Here is a 24,934-nt window from a genome sequence, read left to right as displayed (position 1 = left end):
CCAAAGGTACTGTATTGGATTGAGATCTGGTCACTGTGGAGGCCATTTGAGTACAGTGAACTCATCGCCATGTTCAAGAAACCAGTTTGAGATCGTGTGAGCTTCGTCACATGGCACGTTATCCTGCTGGAAATAGCCATCAGAAGACTGCAGTCATAAAGAGATGGACATAGTCAGCAACAGTACTCAGGTAAACTGGCATTTAAATTATGCTCAGTTGGTTCTAAGGAGCCCCAAGTGTGCCAAGAAAATATCCCCCACACAATTACACCACCAGAAGCACCCTGAACTATTGATACAAGGAAGAAGGGATCCATGCTTTCATGTTATTTTTTCTGATCCTACCATCTGAACGTCACAGTAGAAATCGAGAGTCAATTATTACAATCTTCTGTTGTCCAGTTTTGGTGAGCTTGTGTGAATTGTGAGTTGCCTGTTCTTAGCAGACAGGAGTGGCACCCAGTGTAGTCTCCTGCTGCTGTAGCCCATCTGCTTCAAGATTTGACGTGTTGCGTGTTCTAAGATGCTTCTTGGCATACCTCCGTTGTGATGAGTAGTTATTTAAGTTACTGTTGCCTTTCTATTAGCTCCAATCAGCCTGTCCATTCTCCTCTGACCTCTGGCATCAACAAAGCTTTTTGCCAGGAGAAGTGCTGCTCACTGGATATTTTCGCTTTCTTGGACCATTCTCAGCAGTTTCTGAAATACTCAGTCCATCCCATCTGGCACCAACGATCATGCTACCTTCAAAGTCACTTAAGTTACCTTTCATCCCCCTTTTGATGCTCAGTTTATACTTCAGCAGGTCGTCTTGACAATGTCTACATGTCTGAATTGCTGCCATGTGACTCACCAGTTAGAGATTTGCTTTAACACGGAGTTGAACAGGTGTACCTAAAAAAATGGCCGGTGAATAGATACTGTCGAAATGTTGTTTCTTTAGCTGCTTTCCTTATTCAACTATTCAACTAGGAAATAACATTTAACCCCCTTGTTTATTTGCAGATGCACACAGTTGCAGCACTTCACTATATATATATATATATATATATATATATATATATATATATATATATATATATATATATATATATATATATATATATATATATATATATTTATACACACGCATATACTGTATATATATTTAATATAGTTTTAGTGAAGATTAAACTAATCTACAGATTTTATGCAAGTAATTTCACCCAATAAACAAGATACCATAAACCTAAACCTAACTGCAGGTATCACCGAATTCCTTTCAGGTATATCACTGTTAGGTTCCTGTGGTGTATAACCATATCATAATGTAATTGTTCCCTCAATTTGTACTTCAAAAACACAATCGCAGGCATGCAACGGTGAGTAATGCCGTGCTGTATATGCAAATATCATGCGTAAGTGGCTGTCAAGAGTACATAAGCAGGCAGCCTCACTATGAAATGTCATTTTAATCACTGACCTTAAGGAAGGTAACAATCATCTCATCAGGACAGCCAAACAAAAGATTAATATTCGCTTGGAAAACGTCTGAATGGCAGCCGTGCATGTTGATGACAGTACAGCATGCCTAAGTAGATGGTGTCAAACAATTCCCATCCAATCAGAATCAAGACGCACTGGAAGCAGTCTCATTTATTTAACTGCTGTATATGTATCTGGCAGTAAAATGTATTTTAATAGGCAGCACCGCAATGTTCAGATCGCATTTTGGAAGCAATGACTGAATTGCTGGTGCAGACCCGGTAAGCTACATTCAACTTGAGAAGTGTTTAATGCAAATTAGCTGTTTCCGAAGTGGCACATGCAGAGCAATCGGAAAACTGATCGGGCAGTCGAGCGCACACTGCAGGTACACGGATTCGGAAGAACGGACATAACAGGAATGTGGTGAAGTGAAAGAGCTGGATAGGAGCCAGCTGTGTCGCCGATCGCACTGTTTATTGGAGTGAAAAAAGCAATCAATGAGAACAAGGAGCGTCGGTAAACACCTAGATGTGTTATTTTTGGAAACATTCGCCACGCGCCGATTTACACCATTGTTAAACACTTCCTCACAATTGCGCTAAACCCTACACAACAAGCGCCAATGCGACATAAATCGGTGACACTGTATCACAGGGGGAACACAATACAAAAGCCAGGCTAATAGGTTTAGCAGCAGACATGGCCTCTCTAATAAATCAAAATAACTGATGGAGGTTACATTTCGATGAACTTGCTTCTGTTTTATGAATCTAAACCGTAGAGATGGTCCTTTACAGAAACATCTACCTGCAGTGACTGCCAGCCCTATAGCGCAGGGGGCACAGCTTCATGCATTGCAACGAGCACCGTTCTCTGCACTGATTGTACATATTTTCAGGTAAAGCGGGCGTTTCCTTTTTTAACTTTTATGTATTAGTATAACAAATCCAAACTTTCATTTAAAAAGTCCCACCTTTGTTTGCATAATCATTTGCCATTTACGACACTAGCTAATATTCTGCATACAACAGAGCTCGTGCTTCTCGTGATCTTTCAATATTTCGTATCTGCAATACAGAATAATGCAAATAATACTGTTGCCATGCACGATCTTTTTAGCTAGGCGCCAAGCTTGAAAAGGCATTCTTCCAATGCAGCGCAAGAGGCATCGCACAGTGCAAAGCATGCTTTAATGCTAGCATCTCCAATCATCCAAAAAATCAAGAAGCATACCCCCTTAAGGTACAGTACCTGCATCTTGTCATTTGTGAACACTTCCGAATCAACCTCGCAGGCAATCAGAGTCAGCAGTTGGAATTTCATGTTGAGAGCTGGCATTCCTCTTTATTTTGCCGAATGAAAGGAAGAGAAACAGAGTAAACAAACAAACAAACAAAAAAAAAGCCTTGTTCTTCTTTTTTCTTTTAATTTTTGTTTAAGTCCCGATACAAGCAGCAGCTTTTATTTTTTCCTTTGTTAGTCACCTAGGAAGATGCCTGCTGGACTGGCAGTAGTGCCGATGAGACGACTTATCCGCTCCTTCCTCCAGCGCTCTGAGGAGCACGCAGCCAGCGCAGCACATCTCCTAAAGACCAAGCTTGACGTCAATGCTTGCGAACCGACTGCTGCTCCGCTCTGTGCCTCAGTCGTCCGGCGCATGCAGAACAGTACAAATAGCTTCTAGCAGACCACCATCACCACTTCCTATCTGAACTGCAATATATCTGACAATTATTTTCATGCATTCTAAATCATTCCTAAATTTACAGATTCATAGTACACGTACTAAGCCCGTAATGTGAATTATTACAAGAGGCAACCCATATCAGATAAATGACAAATTTGTGTTAGTTTACTGTTGCATAACACACGAAATTCACATCATTGCCAAGGTGAATACCACATACCCTGGGACTCTGCGGCTCGTCGCGATTGCGATCAGAGACGCGAATCGATCGTTCCTGGCCATTCCTATTGCTCCTCAGTCATAGCATTGCTGAGACGCATATTTCTAAAACGATCATTTAAGCCTGATATAATGCAGACACAACCAGCAATTCGGGAATAAACGAGGGTTGTGCGGTGCCGTCTTCCTCGTGCATATGTGGCATTTGTTTCCAGTATTAGGGCACTTTGGGGAATAAATTCGCACGGTTTCTGACTAAAGAACGCAAATCAATACGTATTCAAGCTATGATTAAATATGGTGGTATACACAGTTCCAGAGTCCAGACCAAATAGCGGACAATAAATCAGTGCAGAGACGTAGAAAACCAACTTGTTGTTGATGAATGAACAGAACAAGGTGGTTTGGGTGCCTTATTTTGGATAGGTTGCATACAAATAATGAGTTTCAAGAGTTCAGTGCGTTTCAAAACAGAAATATTTATTGAAATAACTTGCACACACAAAAACAGCAAATAAACCCCTGTTTGATACTTGTGTGGTTTGCCTTCTGAGTGGAATGGGTGTGTTTTCTCCATTTACAAATGCGTTTATTCCTGAGGGTCCATATGCCTCCCACAGTCCAGACACATACTGTACAGCTGGCAGAGCAGCAGCTCACCGTGTTGGTGAATGTGCAGGACTGTGTCCTGTTACTGATCTAAGATTTGTTTCTTTCTTTTATTCAGTCCTGACAGAAAAGACAACTGCTCTGTGAAACCCTTTTCCAGATTATGAGAATTCATAAACAGATATAGTAAGATGGAAGTAAGTAACAATGAAGGAAGAATGAAAGCATGCATCGGGCAGCTTTGAAGTATGTCAAATCTACAACTAACTCTCTGAGTCTGTATATGTATGTCTTTCAATTCTAAAATTTATATGTAGAGTAAATGCCCATATTCTCTTTATAGTAAAAAAAAAAAAAAAAAAACATTGACCATTACCAAATATTCCATATTTTCTCTTCTGCTTTCCTTTTATCTAACCAGGCTGACTTTATACAGTATACATACTGTTATATGATAATCTATCTAATTCATGTGTACGTTAATTTGTTATTGTATCCATAGAAGAATTTTTCTGTTCTGTTCCTGTGAGAACACAGGTCCTTCTGCTTTGCAATTGACTCAGGGTTCTTATACCACTTCATTATGACTGCCTTCAGATTGAAATGGTAATGGATGTAATTTTGACTTGATAAGTAAAACTGTGGCACATTTACATTAGAAATGCTGGCTACTGTGTCAAGTATCTAATAGGTGAGGTGAATTTCAAATAACCCCATGCTCTGCGACTGAGGAGGACGGTGGAATGTGCAGTTCAATCACTGACATTCTATAGCTACTTTAAACAAGCCAATAACAAAAGCTGTAGTATAAAGGGAGATGGCAGCCATGAACCCACTGAGCCAGTCAAACGTATTCTCACACTCCACACCACTGTCCTCACATGTGTCATGATGTTATTAGCCTGATCTCGGACAACAACGGCATGTAATCAACAATATAAAATGTGTATGTTATCAGTTTTAAATCGTAATAGTCATCTGGAAAGTTTGAAGACATTCTGATCAGGAGTCTTGCAGTCTGAGAAACTGTTAATTAATCTGTACAAAATGCATGTTAGGTACAAACATCCATCCATCCATTATCCAACCCGCTATAACCTAACTACAGGGTCAGGGGGGTCTGCTGGAGCCAATCCCAGCCAACACCGGGCACAAGGCAGGAAACAAACCCCAGGCAGGGCGCCAGCCCACTGCAGAGGTACAAACATAATAATGAAAAAAAGAGAGGTGCACTTGAGCATAAACTTTTATATTTATTTTCTTCACACTGGCAGCAGATTTAAAAATAAATTAACATGTAATGCATTTAACTGCAACAGAGTTCATTCAGCCATTCATTTTATAAACCTACTTTTTCCAATGCATTATTAATAGCAGCTGTGGTCTGTCCTGACAGCACTGGATTCAGGGCAAAGGTCAGTCCTGGACTGGGTCCAGTCCATTGCAGGGTACACTTGGACGCACTTTACAGTTAATTTAGTATGTACATCTTTAAGATATGAGAAGAAACTGGAGTACCCAAAGAAAAAACCCATTGGCACTGAGAAAATGTGTAATCTCACTCAAACAACTGTCAAAATAGGAATCCTAATGAATAACCCCTGGAGTCGTGACACAGCAGCATTAACCGATGTGACACCTGGTAGCACACTACAGAAATGTGGCATTGATAAATAAGCCGACTGAAAAGCAATGACAGCAGCAGGGTTGACAACTTTGGATTATTGTAAATGTTCCACTTGAGTCAATATTGGAAGATGAAGAAGGAAAAAAAAAAGAAGAAAACCATTTATACCATTTACGTAAGTGGGTTGGTACGAGGCCTCGGGGACATTTTAGAAAGGCAATGATCACAGATCAGTTGCAGCTATAATATAATTGAAGTATACACCATAATATTGTTTGAGAGAGGAAGCCTCATTGATTATGATGATTTCTGCAGAGAGCTGCATGCAAACTCCTACAAGGATACATACAGTATATAAGGTAACAGCAAATAAATCAATCCACAGTGAACAAACTTCCATAAACTACATAGCATAATTTACTGAAGACAGAGTCAAAGTCCTCGATGGAATTAACTACAATAGGACATTCGTATCCAGTTTAAGATCACAGGGAGCTAAAGTCTATGCTGACTGTATCTGTGCAAAGCAGAATCCCGGTCCATCACACACATGTCTACACTCACACAATTTAAATGGGAGACCCCACCAAAAAAAAAAAAACACTCCTGTAGGAGAAACAAGTTTCACTCTTAAATTAGACGAGTGAATGCCAAGACTTTTAATTAACTTCAAACACTACCAATGTGTGATTTCCAGTTTTGTGAAAATAAGCACAGGTTTTTATATCGCAGCTGAAGTTAGTTTGTGCCAGGTCCTGCATGTAGATCCTATGGCATTTGGGTGTTGTATCCCTTTAATTACAAAATATGCCCTGAATCTGTAAAAAAATGAGTTTATTTGTATAGTCAGAGTGTGTGTCTTTGAGAAGGACAATTAAATGACTTGATCAATAAAAACTCATAACATCAAAGATTGACGGAGCAAGTAGATCAATGGTTGACAGAGTGCAGCCAAGTCCGCTTTAAAGAGTGAGGACTGACTACAATACCTGCCTCAAGTTTCATAACATTTTCTTTGACACTCTACAAACATATTAAATTAACTTACTAATTTGAACAACTTTCTTGAAGTAGCAGCATTGTGCCACTATGCTGTGGTTAAATGAAACGTATTTTACTAATAATTCTAATTGTAAGTCATGTGGCGTACGGGTGGGTGGGACGCCTCCAAGATGGAAGGACCTGGGGAGGGAGCATTACCTCCCTCGGAGAGCAAAGTGGCAGCGGTGCCTCAGCCTCTCGCAGGGCTCCATGGGAATTCGAGTTGGTTACAGCCCTTTTGGGATTCATGGGCACCACCAGGGGGTGCTATAGCAGCTGCTGAGCCCTTCTGGGCAGTTCTTCTGCCACACCACAACGAGCACCTTGAGCACTTTTATAAAAGGAGCCAGCAGTCACTACTCCTGGAGCCAGAGTCGGGTGGAGGGAGGCAAAAAGTGGAGGAGTAAAAAAAAAAAAAAAAAAGAGAAAGAGAAGAAGGAGAAATGTAGGTTGTGCGGTGCTTGGGAGGACTGTGCTAGACTTATGGGAAACAGGTGAAGACGTTTCCCACGAGGAAAAAATAAAAATAAAAAATAGTTTGTGGCTTGAACTTGTGTCCCGCATCTGTCTGTGTCGGGTCTGGGCGGCAGTGCGTCCTCTGCAGGCCACACTCAATAGGCTCATACGTAGCTAATAAAAACAAAGAGATAACACAAAAAAGGAGAAAAATGTCAAAAATAATCTAGTAGGCGCTATCACTTAGAACACAAAATAAGATGAGGGCAGTGTGGTCAAGGGCAGGGGTTCTCAACCGTTTTTCTTGGTGTACTACATCCAGGAATTGAAATGTTCCAAACTACCACAATTGTTTGTTTTTAAACTGTTAGATACCTAACTCATATTAGACATGACTAAGGGAGATGTTACTTTAACCCCTCCTACCCACCAAATGTTACATCTGAGGATTTTAACAAGGGTTTACAGATAGTGGCGGCACGGTGGCACAGTGGGTAGCACTGCTGCCTTACAGTAAGGAGACCTGGATTCGTTTCCCGGGTCCTCCCTGCATGGAGTTTTCATGTTCTCCCCTGTGTCTGCGTGGGTTTCCTCCCACAGTCCAAAGACATGCAGGTTAGGTGCATTGGCGATCCTAAATTGTCCCTAGTGTGTGCTTGGTGTGTGTGTGTGTGTGTGTGTGTGCACCCTGTGGTGGGCTGGCACCCTGCCTAGGGTTTGTTTCTTGCCTTGCTCCCTGTATTGGCTGGGATTGGCTCCAGCAGACCCCCGTGACCCTGTAGTTAGGATATACCGGGTTGGATAATGGATGGATGGATTACAGATAGTTTATTTAGGACCTGCAGGAAAAAAAATCAATTGATGTAGAAATCTAAATGCACATCTTTTCTGAATGTTAAAATTTTATGGACCCAATTTTCTCTTTTCTAAATTGTGGTATGTAAAAATGTAACCACTGTGTGCGCACACACATTGTTCTGGAGATGACGTACATAAACTTGTGATACACGTGATTGAGGGCACTGGGTGGTCATGGCTAATATAACAGGAAACTCTGCTAGTGTGAACTATGACGGCATTGAAGAAAATTACATTCATATCAGCCCCTTCTTCACTAAAGGCAAGCATCTGGACACATTTCAAAATTTATAGTCACCAAGGGAAGTAGGCACTTGACATGACTTATACAGTAGGAAAGCTGTGCAAGGCAAATGTGAAGTATTTTGGGAGTATTACAAACTGACGCATACCTGGTTTTAGCATTGAAGCAGAAAGGTTTTTCTCATCCGCTAAGGACAGAGTAACAGCTCAGCAGCGCACTCTCACTTTTTACAACACGTAGAGCAATTTCTCTTTCTGCAAAGTACTTAGACATTCCAGGACTGTATGCTCAGTAAACTACATTAAGTCGATCAGTGACAGCACTTTTGCAGCTACTTTATATATGCAGATTTATAACATCTAAAGGTATGCTCTTAAGACTATACAATTGTGCATTTTTGTGTTCATGAGAAACTGAAAATGCTTTTTACCTGTCCTATCTATGTAATATTTTTATTGTGTTTAGAAGGGTTACTTATACATACTTTGAAATCACTTCCGTTTTTTTATTTTTTACCAGAGCCTTTTGACTTACCTGTACGAGAAACCCCCACAAGACCACAAGCTTTTTGGAGTTTCCCCTCTATTTTGTCCCTCTAGACCTGAAAACCCTCTTTTGTAGCCCATTTGTGAGCTGTATGTTATGCACCCTTATGACAAACGGTAAACTAGTAGGTGTCTTCAGCAAAAATGATCAGACAGCATGAAGTTTTACATCTCACATCAACCCCCTAATAAGATGTAGGGGGTGAAAGCCAGTCCTTTTCATAAAACTTAATGTTTCATATTTGATACTTTACTGGTGGTCCTAGACCTCCCAGAAGTTTAAAAATGACACATTTCAAACATAAGCACTTTGGCTACAGTTTCACAGTACTTCAGGTTAATGATTACAAAAATGATGTCATTTTGGATTTTTGATTCCCCTGATAGAAGTCTATGGAGAACATTTACACTTTAAACATATAAATTGAAACACATGTTGTAATATTTAAAATATTTGATATTTATTATGTACTTCTGACTCATGAAGAAAATCAATGCATTTCTTATGAACACCCTGAATTAGAGTTTAGCTTAAATTATTTTTGGATATTGTTGAGATATACCAACAGCTGCTCCATGTTTTATCTGTGCTAATGTTCTAATTTTGCATTAAGAAATGTTAGCATTTGTCTTGAAGCTGCATTCAGTTTGATATGAATTTAAAATAAGAAAGTGTAAAACGTATATGTGTTTAATTTACAAAAATTATATAGGTACATTTGACTTTGGATTTGACTTATTTATCAAAATAATGTAACTTCCAAATGTTTCCAAGTCAATGTGAAGGTTGAGCCTGTTTCATGGTACTGAGGGTCTTTATGTCGGGGTCCAGTTTTGATAACTTTAAACAGTTTTGCTTCTCCATTGAGCCGATTCTTGTACTTATTACTTAAGGAAGGATGAAGGTAGCCAAACATTGTCATCTCTGTCAAAACAACAGTGTTCCTCTAGAATTATATTAAAATTAAAAATTAGATGTTTATCTTATTAGTGATAATTGTTAAAATTTGCCTTTGTCACTTGCTTTATATTCTTCTGCTTTATCCTGCCAAGTTATAGAACTGTTCTAAAAATTATGTTAGATCATAAATTTACCAAAACTAACAACATTGTAACGATGGTGGACCGGACCTGAGAGAGAGAATGAGATGCTGCACAGACTGCTCATGTAACTGAAGGGAGGTTGGGGTTGTAGAAAGAAAGTACTTGCCTGTTAAGACACTCTCCTCTTAAAAAACTGACCAGCTTTGGCACGTTATTCCTTGGGATCACAATACTGGCATGGATCTACTCAAGGAGGTGAGAAGCAAGAGAGAGCTCTTACTTTGGGCCCCATGTGAGCAGTGGGAGACTTCAATTTGGGTGGACACAGAAGAGGAGAATGAGGTCGGTGGGAAAGGAAAGGCGTGAAGTCCTGTAGCAGGGTCACTGTGAGATATAGAGGTAAAACTGAAGCTTAGCCAAGGATGCAGACTTGGGTTTGGATGCTGCGTAACCAGTGATTCTTTTAAGAGCTACGTTTTTCACACTTTTTTTGTTCCTTAGTTGAGAAAAACTGGTCTAGAGTCTAAGGTAAAGCAGTGGACTTTAAAGTTCAAGTCTGTTGGTTCAGTCCCCACCTACAACTTACTGTGTGACCCTGAGCAAGTCACTTAATCTGCCTGTAGTCCAGTTGTAAAAATACTGTATATGTAATCAATTGTATTACAACTCTGAACTTGTAAACAGAAGTGTAAAATAAGAAGTAATAGCTGTTTATGTTTGTGTGGATATGTACCAATTTAGCAGAAAACACTCTGACAAATTTTCCAAATGAATCCTCAGACACATGAGCAACATTGCAGAATAACCATTTTATGTAGGAAGCAACATTTTGTTTTACTATTATACTATTGGTCAAAATTTTAGAACACCTCAATTTTTCCAGTTTTTCTTCAAATGTAATCAGCTGAAATGCACCGAATGACCTAAAATGGTGAAAAGGTAAGCAGTAAACTGCCAAAGATTTAAAGTTTAGATTATTAAAAACTTAAAAAAAGGAAATTTCAGAATATTACAAATGGGCCTTCTTCAGGGAAGAACTAATAGATTACAACCTACAGATGTTCTGCAGCACTTAAAGTAAATGAAGCCTTGCAAATTGAAAACAATTTGCACAGGTGTCCCAACTTCTGTTGATTACTTAAAAACCTTCTATCTGTCTTAAAGCAGAGTTGGAACAGACTGTGTTACTACACCTTCTGAAGTGCTATTTGGACAATATGACACTAGCATAGAACAAATAAACAATGGCAAATTAAAAAAAAAAACAAAAAAACAAGTCAAGGAATCATTAAGCGTACAAAGTTTTATTCATTATGTTTGATTGCTGATATAACAGCCAAACTGTGGTAACCCTTTTGATTCAGAATGCCAGTCACTCTGTGCAAGTCAATCTGCCTCTAGCAAAAGACCCCCAGACCATCAAACTTCCTCCTTCGTGTTTGACAGTTCGTGTCACACACTGAGGAACCATTCTCTCACCAACTCAATGGCATACAAAAACTCTGTGTGAGGAACCGAAGATTTCAAATTTTGATTCATCGGTCCATGAGACTTTCTACCAGTCTGCAGTATTCTACAGCCGGTATTTCAAGGCCATTTCCTTTAAGTAATGGCTGTCTTACTGCCACTCGCACTGTCAAACCTGCAGCTCAAAGTCTCCTCTGTCTGCCTTTTCGACTACTTTTAAGCTGTGCTTGAAGCTGGTGTGCTGTGAGGCGCCTATCATGTAAGCTGGCGACCCTCACAAACTTGTCTTCTAATAGGGTTGTGACTTTGGGTCTGCCAGATCTCTTCCTATCAGAGTTTCTTCCAGTTTCCAATTGCCTTTGGATTGTGTAGGACACCATACTCACTGATACTTTGATTTTTTTTTTGCAGTTTCTCTAAATGAAAAGCGTACACTTCTAAGGGTATTAATGATCTGTTTCATTTAATTTGTTAATTGCTGTTTCCTTGCCATTATCAAAGGAATTTAGGGTGTAGAGGGTGTAGTAACACAGTCTGTCCCAACTTTGCTTTAAGACACACAGAGGGTTTTTAAGTAATCAACAGAAGTTGGGACACCTGTGCAAATTGTTTTCAACTTGCAAGGCTTCATTTACTTTAAGTGCTGCAGAACATCTGTAGGTTGTAATCTATTAGTTGTTCCCTGAAGAAGGCCCATTTGTAATCTTCTAAAATGTATTTTTTTCAGTTCTTGCTAACCTAAAATTTAAATTTAAACCTCTGGCATTTTGCTGCTCACATTTTCACCACTTCAGGCCATTCATTGCATTTCATCTGATTAAATTTGAAGAAAAACCGGAAAAACTGTGGTGTTCTAAAACTTTTGACCAGTATTGTAATAGTAAAAAATATATTGCTGTCTACATAAAATGGTTATTCTGCACTGTTGCTCATGTGCTGGGGGATTCAGTTGGAACATTTGGCAGAGTGTCTACTGCTGCTTTGGCAGATTTGTATAATATGGGTTCTCAACAACACAGACTAGGAAGACTAAAAGCAGATGATAGTTTTGAAATGAGCATATTCACGAGTCATAACTGGACCATATACAGTAAACATCTTAACACAATGTGGCACATATGGCGAATTCCACGTTTAACCACGGATTAACTGCAAACCATATTGCCCACCCACTACATTCAGTTGGAGTCATAAGCATGGAATGTAGAAAAGTTTATTGGTCACATACAGTTGAGAAACAGACAAAAATTACCAATTGATCTAAAATCAAATCAACTTAATCTTGTTCAGCTTCACAGGGGCCTTAGCCTATCCCAGTAACATCAGGTGCCAGAAAGGAACCGATCCCAAATAGCATGCCAGTTGACTGCTGGACATACTAACACTTAGACTCATACTCTCTTGTGGTTGCTAATTTAGAAGGACAAAATAACAGAATAAGCATTTCTTTGAGATGTGTGAGGAGAACCAGAGTACACAGAGTAAAACCCATAGACACACAGAGAGCATAAGCAAGCTCCACAAATGTGGTGAATGCACTGTGATTCAAAGCCAGGACTTTGAGCTATGAGGCAGCACTGATAATCAAGCCACTCTTCCATCCTATTTAATAAAACAACATAACAACACATTCAAACTAGTTCAGTTAACTTTTGGATTGTAGGGAAATGATCCTGTCCCAGACACAATGAGTAACACAGGAGCCAATAATTCAGAGCCTACTCACACAAGCACGAATATATACACACACAACACATTTGGAGTCATCAGTTTACTGTTTTGGTTGGTGACTTAATATAGGGTGGTCCAGATCTAATTATGCAATTTTCTTTACTCTACAACTTAAGTTTATTACATAGAAAATCACCTGAAAAATCCCGGATCATCGAGAAGGACGGACGACATGAAGAATCTTCTTCGCGATGAATTGGAATCGTCCCCGCATAAATCAAAGTCATCCAGACGATCTGGATCTGCATAATTAGATCTGGACCACCCTGTAGATTAGCAGATGCCCTGTTCTGATTGGGGTGATTTGTTTCTGAAATGTGCCTGTTGTCTTCCTAGGCTTCTTCTTTACAATAAATTCTTGCCTTGAACTATTAAGATACAGAGCTTGGTTGTTTTTTGTCCCTATACCGTGATGAACTGACTTCCTATCCAGGGTTAGTTCATATCTTGATCAAGTTGCTTCTTAATCAGTGTTTTAAATTTAAAATCAGTTAGAATATACTCAACTGAATAAAATAAACATGACAAACAAAACTTAAAAAAAAGACAAAAAATTCCAGAAATGTCAATAACATCAAAGATCCAGACCTCAGTGTTTCATCTAGCATCTTGTGTTCATGGCAACTTAAGTTTACTTGCATACGTTGCATTAATTGTTCTTTATTTCAAAATGATCCTCAACAATTGATGTCTTCCACCCACCCTCATTTATTTGCTTTGTTGATTCTATATCAACTTAGGTGACAAATGAGATCAAACAAAAATTTTGACTCCTCCAAAGGTTCTCTATATGACTTCTTTCTTTTGGCAATGAAGAAGACCTGCCTATCAGTAATTGTAACCCTGCTTTGGCAAGTCCCAACTACTGAAAGGCACTATACATTTTTGAAACGTACTAAAATGATTATAGTCTTCACAGATTGCTATATAGAACAAAAGTCACTATACAGTATTTCAGAATTCATAGATTGAAAGTGAGGGACATGGTGGCATGGCACCTTTTCACTGTAGCCTCACAGGTCCAAGAGTCTAGGTTTACATCCCAGCCTGGCCATTCATCTATGCAGATTTCGCATGTCGCTTCCTACATGCCAAAGACATCTAAAGTTCTGCCATGTACAGATGCTGCCACATTGTGAAGAGAAGGAGTGTATAAAGTAATATTTATTAGCTTACTTGGTTCTCCTAGGGAAGCATGCACTCTTACTTTGATCAGCTTTCCAGTATGGTTTTATCTGTTGTCACAACATGTCCTGTTTACTTGAAATTAACTCAGAGAATTCTAGTTTTCCCCATGCAGTGTTGGCAAGTTTATAGAATGCTTCGAGATTTGTCTAAAAGGTGGTATATAAAGAGATGACTAACCAATTGTTTCTTCTATTTTCTGTGAAACAATTTTACCAGTTAATTCACAGTAGAACCGCAGACAAGGCCTTTAAATGTTCATTTGTATTCTGTCTGGTAAATCACATCTTAAAGTACATTGCTAACAGACAGCATTCCTTACTGTTAAGATAGTGAGCCAGTGAAAATACGCTAACGCCAATGTGCCATCCGACTGATGATCCCTCTGGTGTACAAATGTCTACAAGGAAATCAATCCCATAATCTAAATCTGGAAGAGCTCCAGGGGCCCCTGCAGTGCTGAAACTTCACACAGACCTTCTTTCCAATAATCCAGCAGAGTCTTCAGTAAGTATGCCTCTGGAGGCCATGAGCTCATGCACGACTGTTAAAGAATATGCAAGAAAAAGAGAAATGCTGAATTAGAGCTATACAGCCAAGTTCCATGACCATATGGAAGTTCCCCCCCATCCTGTGGAATTTATTCTTCTCTGGCTTTAGCTCCATGTTAATTTTCCATCCTACTTTTGTTCCTTACTAGTTCTTGTACTAACTAAATTGCCAAATCCGGTCAGTTTTAAAGGACGTTAATCACCTACTGTTAGGTCTTTAACTTGAGTCGGGGCTTCCTTTACTCAATGCTTCTAGTGGTTTAGTTTCTGCTACACTTGCTGACCATGATTTTGGAATCTCATTTGCTTTTGTTTACCAAAGGTGCTGCCAAGTATTTTTTTGTAAGTCTGTCATTATGTGATTAAGTTGATAATGGCAAAAATGTCCTTTCCTGGCTAAAGTGTTTTGGTCAATATCACTGTCCCTAGTTTGGATTTGTTAATGTACGTATGAGAAAGTATTCTTGTAGAAAATATGAATAAGTTGCAAGCAAATGGACATGGAGATCAATTAAAATAAGTTAACGTATTAATGTAGACTGACTGTGTTCGGATTCAGCGGGTTGAAAAATGGATGGATGGATGGATTCATTTCCTCAGCATCAATATAATAAGTAATCACCACTGTTTTATTTTACTCTTTATTTTATGTTTTAATTGTATATACAATATGTGTAATACTTTTGGCTTGTCTCTAGGAATTGTGTCTGACATCTCCACAGTTCTGGGTTCAGATTGCGGAGAGTGAGTTTGTACTTTCTCCTTATCTATGTGGGTAATTCTTCCAAATCACAAAAACCATAGATGTTAAGCTAACTGGCAATTTCATACTGGCTTGGTGTAACTGAATACAGTCATATGAAAAAGTTTGGGAACCCCTCTTAATTCTTTGGATTTTTCTTTATCATTATATGAGCTTTCAAAGTATCAACTTCCTTTTAATATATGACATGTCTTATGGAAACAGTAGCATTTCAGCAGTGACATTAAGTTTATTGGATTAACAGAAAATATGCAATATGCATCATAACACAATTAGACAGGTGCATAAATTTGGGCACCTCAACAGAGATATTACATCAATACTTAGGTGAACCTCGTTTTGCAAATATAACAGCCTCTAGACGTCTCCTATAGCCTTTGATGAGTGTCTGGATTCTGGATGGAGGTATTTTTGACCATTCTTCCAGAAAATCTTTCCAGTTCTGTTAAATTTGATGGCTGCTTCAAATCATCCCATAGATTTTTGATGATATTCAAGTCAGGGGACTGTGACGGCCATTCCAGAACATTGTACTTCTCCCTCTGCATGAATGCCTTTGTAGAGTTTGAACTGTGTTTTGGGTCATTGTCTAGTTGGAATATCCAACCCCTGCGTATCTTCAACTTTGTGACTGATGCTTGAACATTATCCTGAAGAATTTGTTGATATTGGGTTGAATTCTGGTTGAATATTGGGTTGTTCTGACCAAATAACTCATTTTTTGTCTCATCAGTCCAAAGCACTTTGTTCCAAAATGAATCTGGTTTGTCTAAAAGAGCATTTGCATACAACAAGCGACTCTGTTTGTGGCGTGAGTGCAGAAAGGGCTTCTTTCTCATCACCCTGCCATACAGATGTTCTTTGTGCAAATTGCACTGAATTGTAGAACGATGTACAGATACACTATCTGCAGCAAGATGTTCTTGCAGGTCTTTGGAGGTGACCTGTGGATTGTCTGTAACCATTCTCACAATCCTGCACTTATGCAGCTCCTGTATTTTTCTTGGCCTGCCAGACCTGCTGAGTTTAACAGCAACTGTGCCTGTGGCCTTCCATTTCCTGATTACATTCCTTACAGTTGAAACTGACAGTTTAAACCTCCGAGAAAGCTTTCTGTAGCCTTCCCCTAAACCAGGATACTGAACAATCTTTGTTTTCAGATCATTTGAGAGTTGCTTTGAGGATCCCATGCTGTCACTCTTCAGAGGAGAGTCAAAGGGAAGCACAACTTGCAACTGACCACCTTAAATACCTTGTCATGATTGGACACACCTGTCTATGAAGTTCAAGGCTTAACGAGCTAATCCAACCAATTTGGTGTTGCAAGTAATCAGCATTGAGCAGTTACAGGCATTCAAATCAGCAAAATTACAAGGGGACCCACATATTTGCACAGTCAGTTTTTTTACATTTGATTTAATTTCATACAACTAAATACTGTTTCACTAAAAATCTTTGTTCGGAAAACACCCCAGTACTCCGATGTTCCTAGAAAATAAAAGACATCTCACCGTTATTGTTTTTGTTGAAAGTACAGCAAATTATTATGCAGGCTGAGAGGGGTTCGCAAACATTTCATATGACTGTAGATAGTAGGTGTTAGCGTTAGTGTGTTCTGAAACAGCGTGGTTCCACATCCATTGTTCTTACCAGTCTGGTGCCAGTTCCTTGCGCCTGTGACACTGCAGTGGACAGAAAGCCTACAGAAAATGGGTGTATAAGTATTAATTTCCATCCACTATATTCTTGTACAGCAAGGTAACCCAATGTTTGGTATCACCATTTCAAAGCCCTAGGAGGCCTGAATCGAGTTTGCTGTTGTCATGCAGTATCCATAACTGTAGCCAAGCAAAAGCTTTACAGACATAGGCTTGATTCTGGACCTGGTCACCCAGTGAAGTTTTAATGTTTTTGCTGAGTTTGCATTGGTTTTCTTCCAATATACCGTATTACTCCCATATTCGAAAGATACTGTATGTATGTTAGCAATGTGCGAGAACAGATTAGTGTCTTCCATCTCAAACTGATGGGTGCCTCCCTTCTGCCTGACACAGCTGGGATAGACCTCAGTCATTTATATTAAGATGCACCTTTACAGTAGTGTTAAAAACTATTTGCCCCCTTCCTGATTTCTTATTCTTTTGCATGTTTGTCACACAAAATGTTTCTGATCATCAAACACATTTAACCATTAGTCAAATATAACACAAGTAAACACAAAATGCAGTTTTAAATGATGGTTTTATTATTTAGGGAGAAAAAAATCCAAACCTACATGGCCCTGTGTGAAAAAGTAATTGCCCCTGAACCTAATAACTGGTTGGGCCACCCTTAGCAGCAATAACTGCAATCAAGCGTTTGCGATAACTTGCAATGAGTCTGTTACAGCGCTCTGGAGGAATTTTGGCCAACTCATCTTTGCAGAATTGTTGTAATTCAGCTTTATTTGAGGGTTTTCTAGCATGAACCGCCTTTTAAGGTCATGCCATAGCATCTCAATTGGATTCAGGTCAGGACTTTGAATAGGCCACTCCAAAGTCTTCATTTTGTTTTTCTTCAGCCATTCAGAGGTGGATTTGCTGGTGTGTTTTGGGTCATTGTCCTGTTGCAGCACCCAAGATCGCTTCAGCTTGAGTTGGCGAACAGATGGCCGGACATTCTCCTTCAGGATTTTTGGTAGACAGTAGAATTCATGGTTCCATCTATCACAGCAAGCCTTCCAGGTCCTGAAGCAGCAAAACAACCCCAGACCATCACACTACCACCACCATATTTTACTGTTGGTATGATGTTCTTTTTCTGAAATGCTGTGTTCCTTTTACGCCAGATGTAACGGGACATTTGCCTTCCAAAAACTTCAACTTTTGTCTCATCAGTCCACAAGGTATTTTCCCAAAAGTCTTGGCAATCATTGAGATGTTTCTTAGCAAAATTGAGATGAGCCCTAATGTTCTTTTGCTTAACAGTGGTTTGCGTCTTGGAAATCTGCCATGCAGGCCGTTTTTGCCCAGTCTCTTTCTTATGGTGGAGTCGTGAACACTGACCTTAATTGAGGCAAGTGAGGCCTGCAGTTCTTTAGATGTTGTCCTGGGGTCTTTTGTGACCTCTTGGATGAGTCATCTCTGCGCTCTTGGGGTAATTTTGGTCGGCCGGCCACTCCTGGGAAGGTTCACCACTGTTCCATGTTTTTGCCATTTGTGGATAATGACTCTCACTGTGGTTCGCTGGAGTCCCAAAGCTTTAGAAATGGCTTTATAACCTTTACCAGACTGATAGATCTCAATTACTTCTGTTCTCATTTGTTCCTGAATTTCTTTGGATCTTGGCATGATGTCTAGCTTTTGAGGTGCTTTTGGTCTACTTCTCTGTGTCAGGCAGCTCCTATTTAAGTGATTTCTTGATTGAAACAGGTGTGGCAGTAATCAGGAAATTGAACTCAGGTGTGATACACCACAGTTAGGTTATTTTTGAACAAGGGGCAATTACTTTTCACACAGGGCCATGTAGGTTTGGATTTTTTTTCTCCCTAAATAATAAAAACCATCATTTAAAAACTGCATTTTGTGTTTACTTGTTTTATATTTGACTAATGGTTAAATGTGTTTGATGATCAGAAACATTTTGTGTGTCAAATATGCAAAAGAATAAGAAATCAGGAAGGGGGCAAACAGTTTTTCACACCACTGTATTTAATGAATAAATTAGATTTGAAGGACTATAATGTTCTAGTAATATAATAAGTTCTCCCAATAAAGTACAATTTTTTTCAGAACAAAAAAAATGAACAAAATTTACCTGTATGGCATATATTTCAATGAAAATACGTGGAACAATAGAAACAAATCTAAAGAGACACAATTGTTTGATTCCAAGTGAAAATGCAGAAATAAATACATTGTCTTCTGCTCCAATCAGGTTAGGCTATTGCTTCCTGTACCTTAATGGAGCAAAAGCCTGATGTTTTATGCCTGTGGATAAACAAAAACCTTTTAAAACTCTGAAATGGAGTTATGTAAGCTTGATATGTTTTGCTTCTTGTTTATCTGGATTCTTCCTACATTGTGTTTTTTTTCTTGAACCAATTGCTCATTAAAGCATGTGCTTCCTTCCATTGTTAGACAAGACACATTTTCCATGCGAGCGTCACAAACACCAGAACACGCGACACAAAGCTTCCTTGAAATTATTACCAAATAGGATATGAGTAACCCTTGATACAAATGGCTGCATCCTCTGTGCTGCCTACACCACACTAACAACACATAAAGTCTACCATGCTTCTTTTAACTGGGTTAGGCAATTATGTCACTAGGATTCAAAACTACCAGACTGCTGGTAAATGTTTGCTCCCGCCACTACTGTAAGAGCTTCTATTAAATCAAACAGTAAAAAAAACAACAACAAAATAAATAAGGTATGTGTCAGCTACTAGCAAGCAGTCATGCTTGGAAACAAGAAATCAGAAAAAGGCAACACTTATCTCACACTTGACTTACCAAGGTGAGAGACTTAAATGGAAAAAAATGTGCTATGAATTTTACTCGGCTCAGTAATAAGCTACCACTAGCACTGGCCAAAACGATCAGAAGCAGAGCAGCGTGGTGCTCGGCTTGGTCGTTTGCCTAAGATGCATTGCTTTTAAACTAGGCCGTTCTATTTATACACTCAGCAACAAGCCATCCTGTTACACCATAAAAAAAATGAGGGTCCCTGTAGTGGGAGACAAATAACGTTGTCTTATTTATGAAGTCAAGCAGGCACACCTTTTCTGACAGAAGGCTGAAGAGACGGGATACAGCAACATCGTTCTAGTTAGACAGCACTAAAAGCAAAGCAAACACAGGAGAACACATACACAAAGTAAAGGCAAGGCAGACAGCAGGAAGCACTCCTTTATGAAACAAAGTAATGGCCCTTTGAATAAAATGTGTCTATTTAATGGTTTGAATAAGCACCCAGACTCCGTAAAGAAGCAACTAGATGATATATGTGACAACTGAAGTTATTAGATACCCAAATGAACCAGATGGCCTGAATGATCTCCTTTTGTTTTGTATATGTATGTTGCTAACAACCATTCAAGAACAAAGCCAGAAATGCTTAGCAGTCCATAAGTCATCCACTTCCTTTGAAGCTGGCGAGGGTGCCTGTCCGGTTCTGGTACTTAGTAACACTAAATTAGATGACTTGTATACTCCCTTTTTCTTGGAGTTTCTTTACTTTATACTAAATGTTATTGTTCTTACTCCTTGAACCAGAGGGTAACTTAGGAAAGAATTAAGAGAAACATAATACCAGTCTTCCCTTTCAAGGCATAGATGATGTTCTCTGTAGATCCAGTGCATGATCATTTTATACTTGAGCACTCTGTAACTTACATAGACTTTAATTTATGGAAGTCATTAGTTATCGAGACCTTTAGATATCGCTGTATTAATAATGTGTTCAAAACGTTTTTTCAACTATGTCTTAAAAATGTAATTCCTGCTACACCTACCTAGCTTTCTATATTTAAAAGTCAAATACCTTGTTAAGAGGAAACTGCCTAACTGCCCTAATCTCCCATCAGCATCCACACTAGAATATATTTTGGCTAAGAATGAGGGGTATAGTTGCAGTTATTTCTAGACTTAATCAATTAATGTCATGGTGTGTACCTCTATGTGATTTTAGGCCATGCTGGGAAAAAGAAACCTTTTGTATTAATACACAATGCTTTGCAATTGCTGTGTAATAAAACCATTTTTGGTGAAGGTTTTCACTTTTATATCAAACAGGACTGGATTTACAATTATTCCTTTCTTCAAATTGCACTGCTTGATGCAACAGCAAATGTGTAAGTTAATGCAGAGATAAACTTATTGTGATTTGCTAAACTACAATCTTAGTGTGTCTGCTAATTGTGCTTAACTGGAAGAATCGAAATGTACTTCCACAGCTCAATGGGAATAAGACATATTTATCTAAGTCCAGAAAATATCAAATTTTCTTTGGTAAGAATGTATCAGTGTTATTCTAAACTAATCTGTCAGGTCTTGGCTTCTGTTCTGATTTTATCTGTGGTTTTTATTTTATATGAGTAATTTTGTATAATGAGCTTTTTGTACATATAGTTCTAAACTGCAGGAGGCTTTAACCATTTACTATTGTATGATCCAATACATCTTTTTGATTTTTATGGAATCTTGTCAGTGGTGTTCATCGATTGCCATCCTGGAGTAGGCATTGGACAAGTAGGGAGAGCCACTGAATACAAAAATAAACGAAAACTTATGTTTACTGATTTTCCATTTGTTGGGTAGATAACCTTTACAGGTGAGCACTGGGTGTATTTTTGATTATAGTGTGTTTTACTTTTTGTAATGTGATCTTTATGGTATAGTGTTTCTGACCACTGTTATCTATACTAATAAAAGGCAAAGCCCTCACTGACTGACTGACTGACTCACTGACTCACCACTAATTCTCCAACTTCCCGTGTAGGTAGAAGGCTGAAATTTGGCAGGCTCATTCCTTACAGCTTACTTACAAAAGTTGGGCAGGTTTCATTTCGAAATTCTACGCATAAGGGTCATAACTGGAAGGTATTTTTCTCCATTAACTGTAATGGAGTTGAGCTGGAAGCGTGGGGGAGTTTTGTGTGACATCATCACGCCTCCCACGTAATCACATGAACTGACTGTCAACGCAGTGTGTAGAAAACCAGGAAGACCTCCAAAAAGCGCTGAAGAAAACATGCATTATATAATTGAGAAGACAGCGAAACAATAAGAAGTGAGCGAGTGACATATACTACCATAATTATGAGTGCTGCTACTTTGGAAAGAAAGCAAGGTGTAAACCTAAACTTTAAATTAAGTTCATAGACAGGCTGCCGCTGGCGTTTCTCATGCCCACGGGTAATGCGGCATACAAGTTTAATGAGAGGACGAGGATATAAGCGAGAGTTTTGATCACTTTGTAACTAAGTTAAAATTGTAGGTGAAGGGGTGTGCTTATGCAAATTCCGAGACTGTGTTTGTGGGGATTGACAGTTAAAGGCGGTGGGGAGTCCGTCATCATCTCCCCTCCCATTTACCTCATTTCGCTCTGAGCTGAGCTCAGCTAACGCCGTCTTCGAAGCAACCGTCAGACTGCCACCAAATACTCACAGAAAAATCCACAAGTTAATACACACGCTCTCTCTAGAGTTTCTCCACACTGAATCCTCCAGGCACTACTTACAAAAGGTTACATTGACAATCGTGTTACGTTATTTTTAAAATCTTTCCTTTTCTTAGCACAAGCACAGCTGAGAAGCTTCAATGCATGTGCTCCATAACGCATTAAAAATAATGCATTTAATCACACTTTGCATTACAAGCAAAGGGAGCTTTTGTCAATGCATGATTTCCTGGTACACGATTACATTGATCAAGCGCATCCCGATTCATTTTACCCTCGCACCACCTTAGTTTGAGAAGAAGTCTGAAAAATATGAGGTTAACACAGAAAAACATCACCAATTCAAGCTTTATGAATAATCGATTAAGCCATCAATAATTGTTTTGGTAAAGCCATCCTCCTTCCATTTTATAATTTTTCCGCTACTAGCCATGATTAAATGAGCGGTAAAAAGTAAGAGCAAAGCGAGGGTGACTTATTTAGGCAGGCATATATATGACAGCAACACTCATGACAATGTCAATCATGTTACGTTATTATTAAAATGTTTCCTTTTCTTTTCATTACTTCTTTAACACACTACTTCTCGCTGTAGTAGCGGGTATTTTGCTATATATATAATATATGAATGACCTCCAAAGAGCGCTGAGACTTTTGATATCATGAGCGTGTCTGCAAAACTGGGGTCTCCTGCCCAGCAAAGTCGAGCAGCCAGCGCGTGCATAGCTGTGCCGGCCTTTGAGACGCTGACTGCACTTCTGCCTTAAGTCAAAGTGAGCACTTTTAATTTTTTCATCCTCCCCTGAGCTATAGCCCAGACAAGTGCAAACACGGGACCCCTTTTCTACACGCTGCAAAATAATATTAAGGCGATTCACACTTTCTTTTGCGTATCACGATTATGAGGTCCTCAGCTCGGATTATGAAGACACGCACACGAGTGGAGGACTGACAGTGCCATCACAGCCGATTAATGGCGGGGCGTCTCACCAGTCTACACAAGACCCACGCGACTGTCCCCAAAAGGCGATCATAGCGTCAGCGAACACATCTCTCTATACTATATAAAAGAAAAAAGCAACTTTCCTTTCTTTACAACTTTTTTTTTATCCCAAACCAAAGCCTTTTTCTCTTAACACTGCAGAGGACACAAAACTAATTTTCTTTAATTGCTGGTAATGCCGATAAGGCACATTACCAGAGGCACAAATTTGAGCGTTCACATAGAAAATGTAATTTCTATACCACAGCCGTCGTGTAGCGCCTTTCAAAAGGGATCTACTACCGAGAGATGATCCATATACATTTTAGCTGCTGTTAGTTACTTACCTGTTGTGTTACACAGTCTTTAAAATGTAGTTTACCAAACCACTCCAGTAGTGCTCAATGTACCTGTACTTCTTAAAACGTTAATGTTTTACTGTTTAATAACTTATAGACTATATTTTATTATTTTTCCCTTGCACTCAGTGACCAAAGCTATACACACACATATAGACACCTACATATACCTCTGTGTATGTTTGTGTATATATATATATATATATATATATATATATATATATATATATATATATATATATATATATATATATATATATATACATATATAATATATATATTATATATATTATATATATATATATATATATTATATATATATATTATATATATATATATATATATATATGAGAACAACACTCATATCAATGAAAAAACAATTACATTAACAATCATGTTACATTATTTTTAAAATTTTTCCTTTTCTTTTTCATAACTTCTTTAACACACTACTTCTCCGCTGCGAAGCGCGTGTATTCCGCTAGTATCTTACTAATTGTAAATACAATTTACAAAATAATAATTTGTATTATATAAAGATAAATTCTTGTTTGATTTTAGATATCTAAACTTCACTTTGATGTATCTCAAGCAGAAATTAACACATCTCAAAACAATCTTCCATCCAGTGCGAAGACCCACATGCCACATACTATGGCTTTAGCTACTCTCCCATTTTGCAGTGGTAACTCCATGTTCCTTGACAGCACGTATGGCGCACTCACTCATGGTTTTCTGTTTTTAAGCAGCATTTGCAAAACAGACCGTGGTTGCTAATATTTGATTTTGGAGAGTTTTGGTTTTTAAACTACTCTGTTGTCTTGTATTTTAGCCTCATTTATGCTCCCGTGTGTTGAAATCCCAACATTTGCTCATAGACATAAAGTCTTTCCTTCTTCTATTACTTTTCCTTGTGCTAGTTTATATACAGGTGC

At 38.7% G+C, this 24,934-nt stretch overlaps 1 protein-coding gene across 4 annotated transcripts in view; it reads right to left on the bottom strand.

Moving 5' to 3' along the window:
- The window catches only part of rcan3 (regulator of calcineurin 3), a 110,886-nt gene that overhangs the window by 71,444 nt on the left and 14,508 nt on the right, over window positions 1–24,934 (bottom strand). Inside the window, exons 1-2 of one of the 4 annotated variants that reach the window (XM_039739706.1) lie at window positions 3,375–3,553; window positions 2,719–2,809 (exon numbers count right to left, since the gene is read on the bottom strand). The exons of 1 other annotated variant lie outside the window; for it this stretch is intronic. In XM_039739706.1, the coding sequence (XP_039595640.1) occupies window positions 2,719–2,809; window positions 3,375–3,436 (153 nt within the window). In that variant the 5' untranslated portion in view covers window positions 3,437–3,553. Of the gene's footprint in view, window positions 1–1,462; window positions 1,561–2,718; window positions 2,810–2,951; window positions 3,079–3,374; window positions 3,554–24,934 lie in introns of those variants that run through there. 2 more of the 4 variants (XM_039739705.1, XM_039739707.1) reach the window with 2 other exon arrangements.

The sequence above is a fragment of the Polypterus senegalus genome, chromosome 17 (assembly GCF_016835505.1).
Source record: "Polypterus senegalus isolate Bchr_013 chromosome 17, ASM1683550v1, whole genome shotgun sequence".
Classification (NCBI taxonomy): domain Eukaryota; kingdom Metazoa; phylum Chordata; class Cladistia; order Polypteriformes; family Polypteridae; genus Polypterus; species Polypterus senegalus.
Note: the sequence above shows the minus strand (reverse complement) of the source record. Positions and strands in the feature narration are given on the sequence as shown.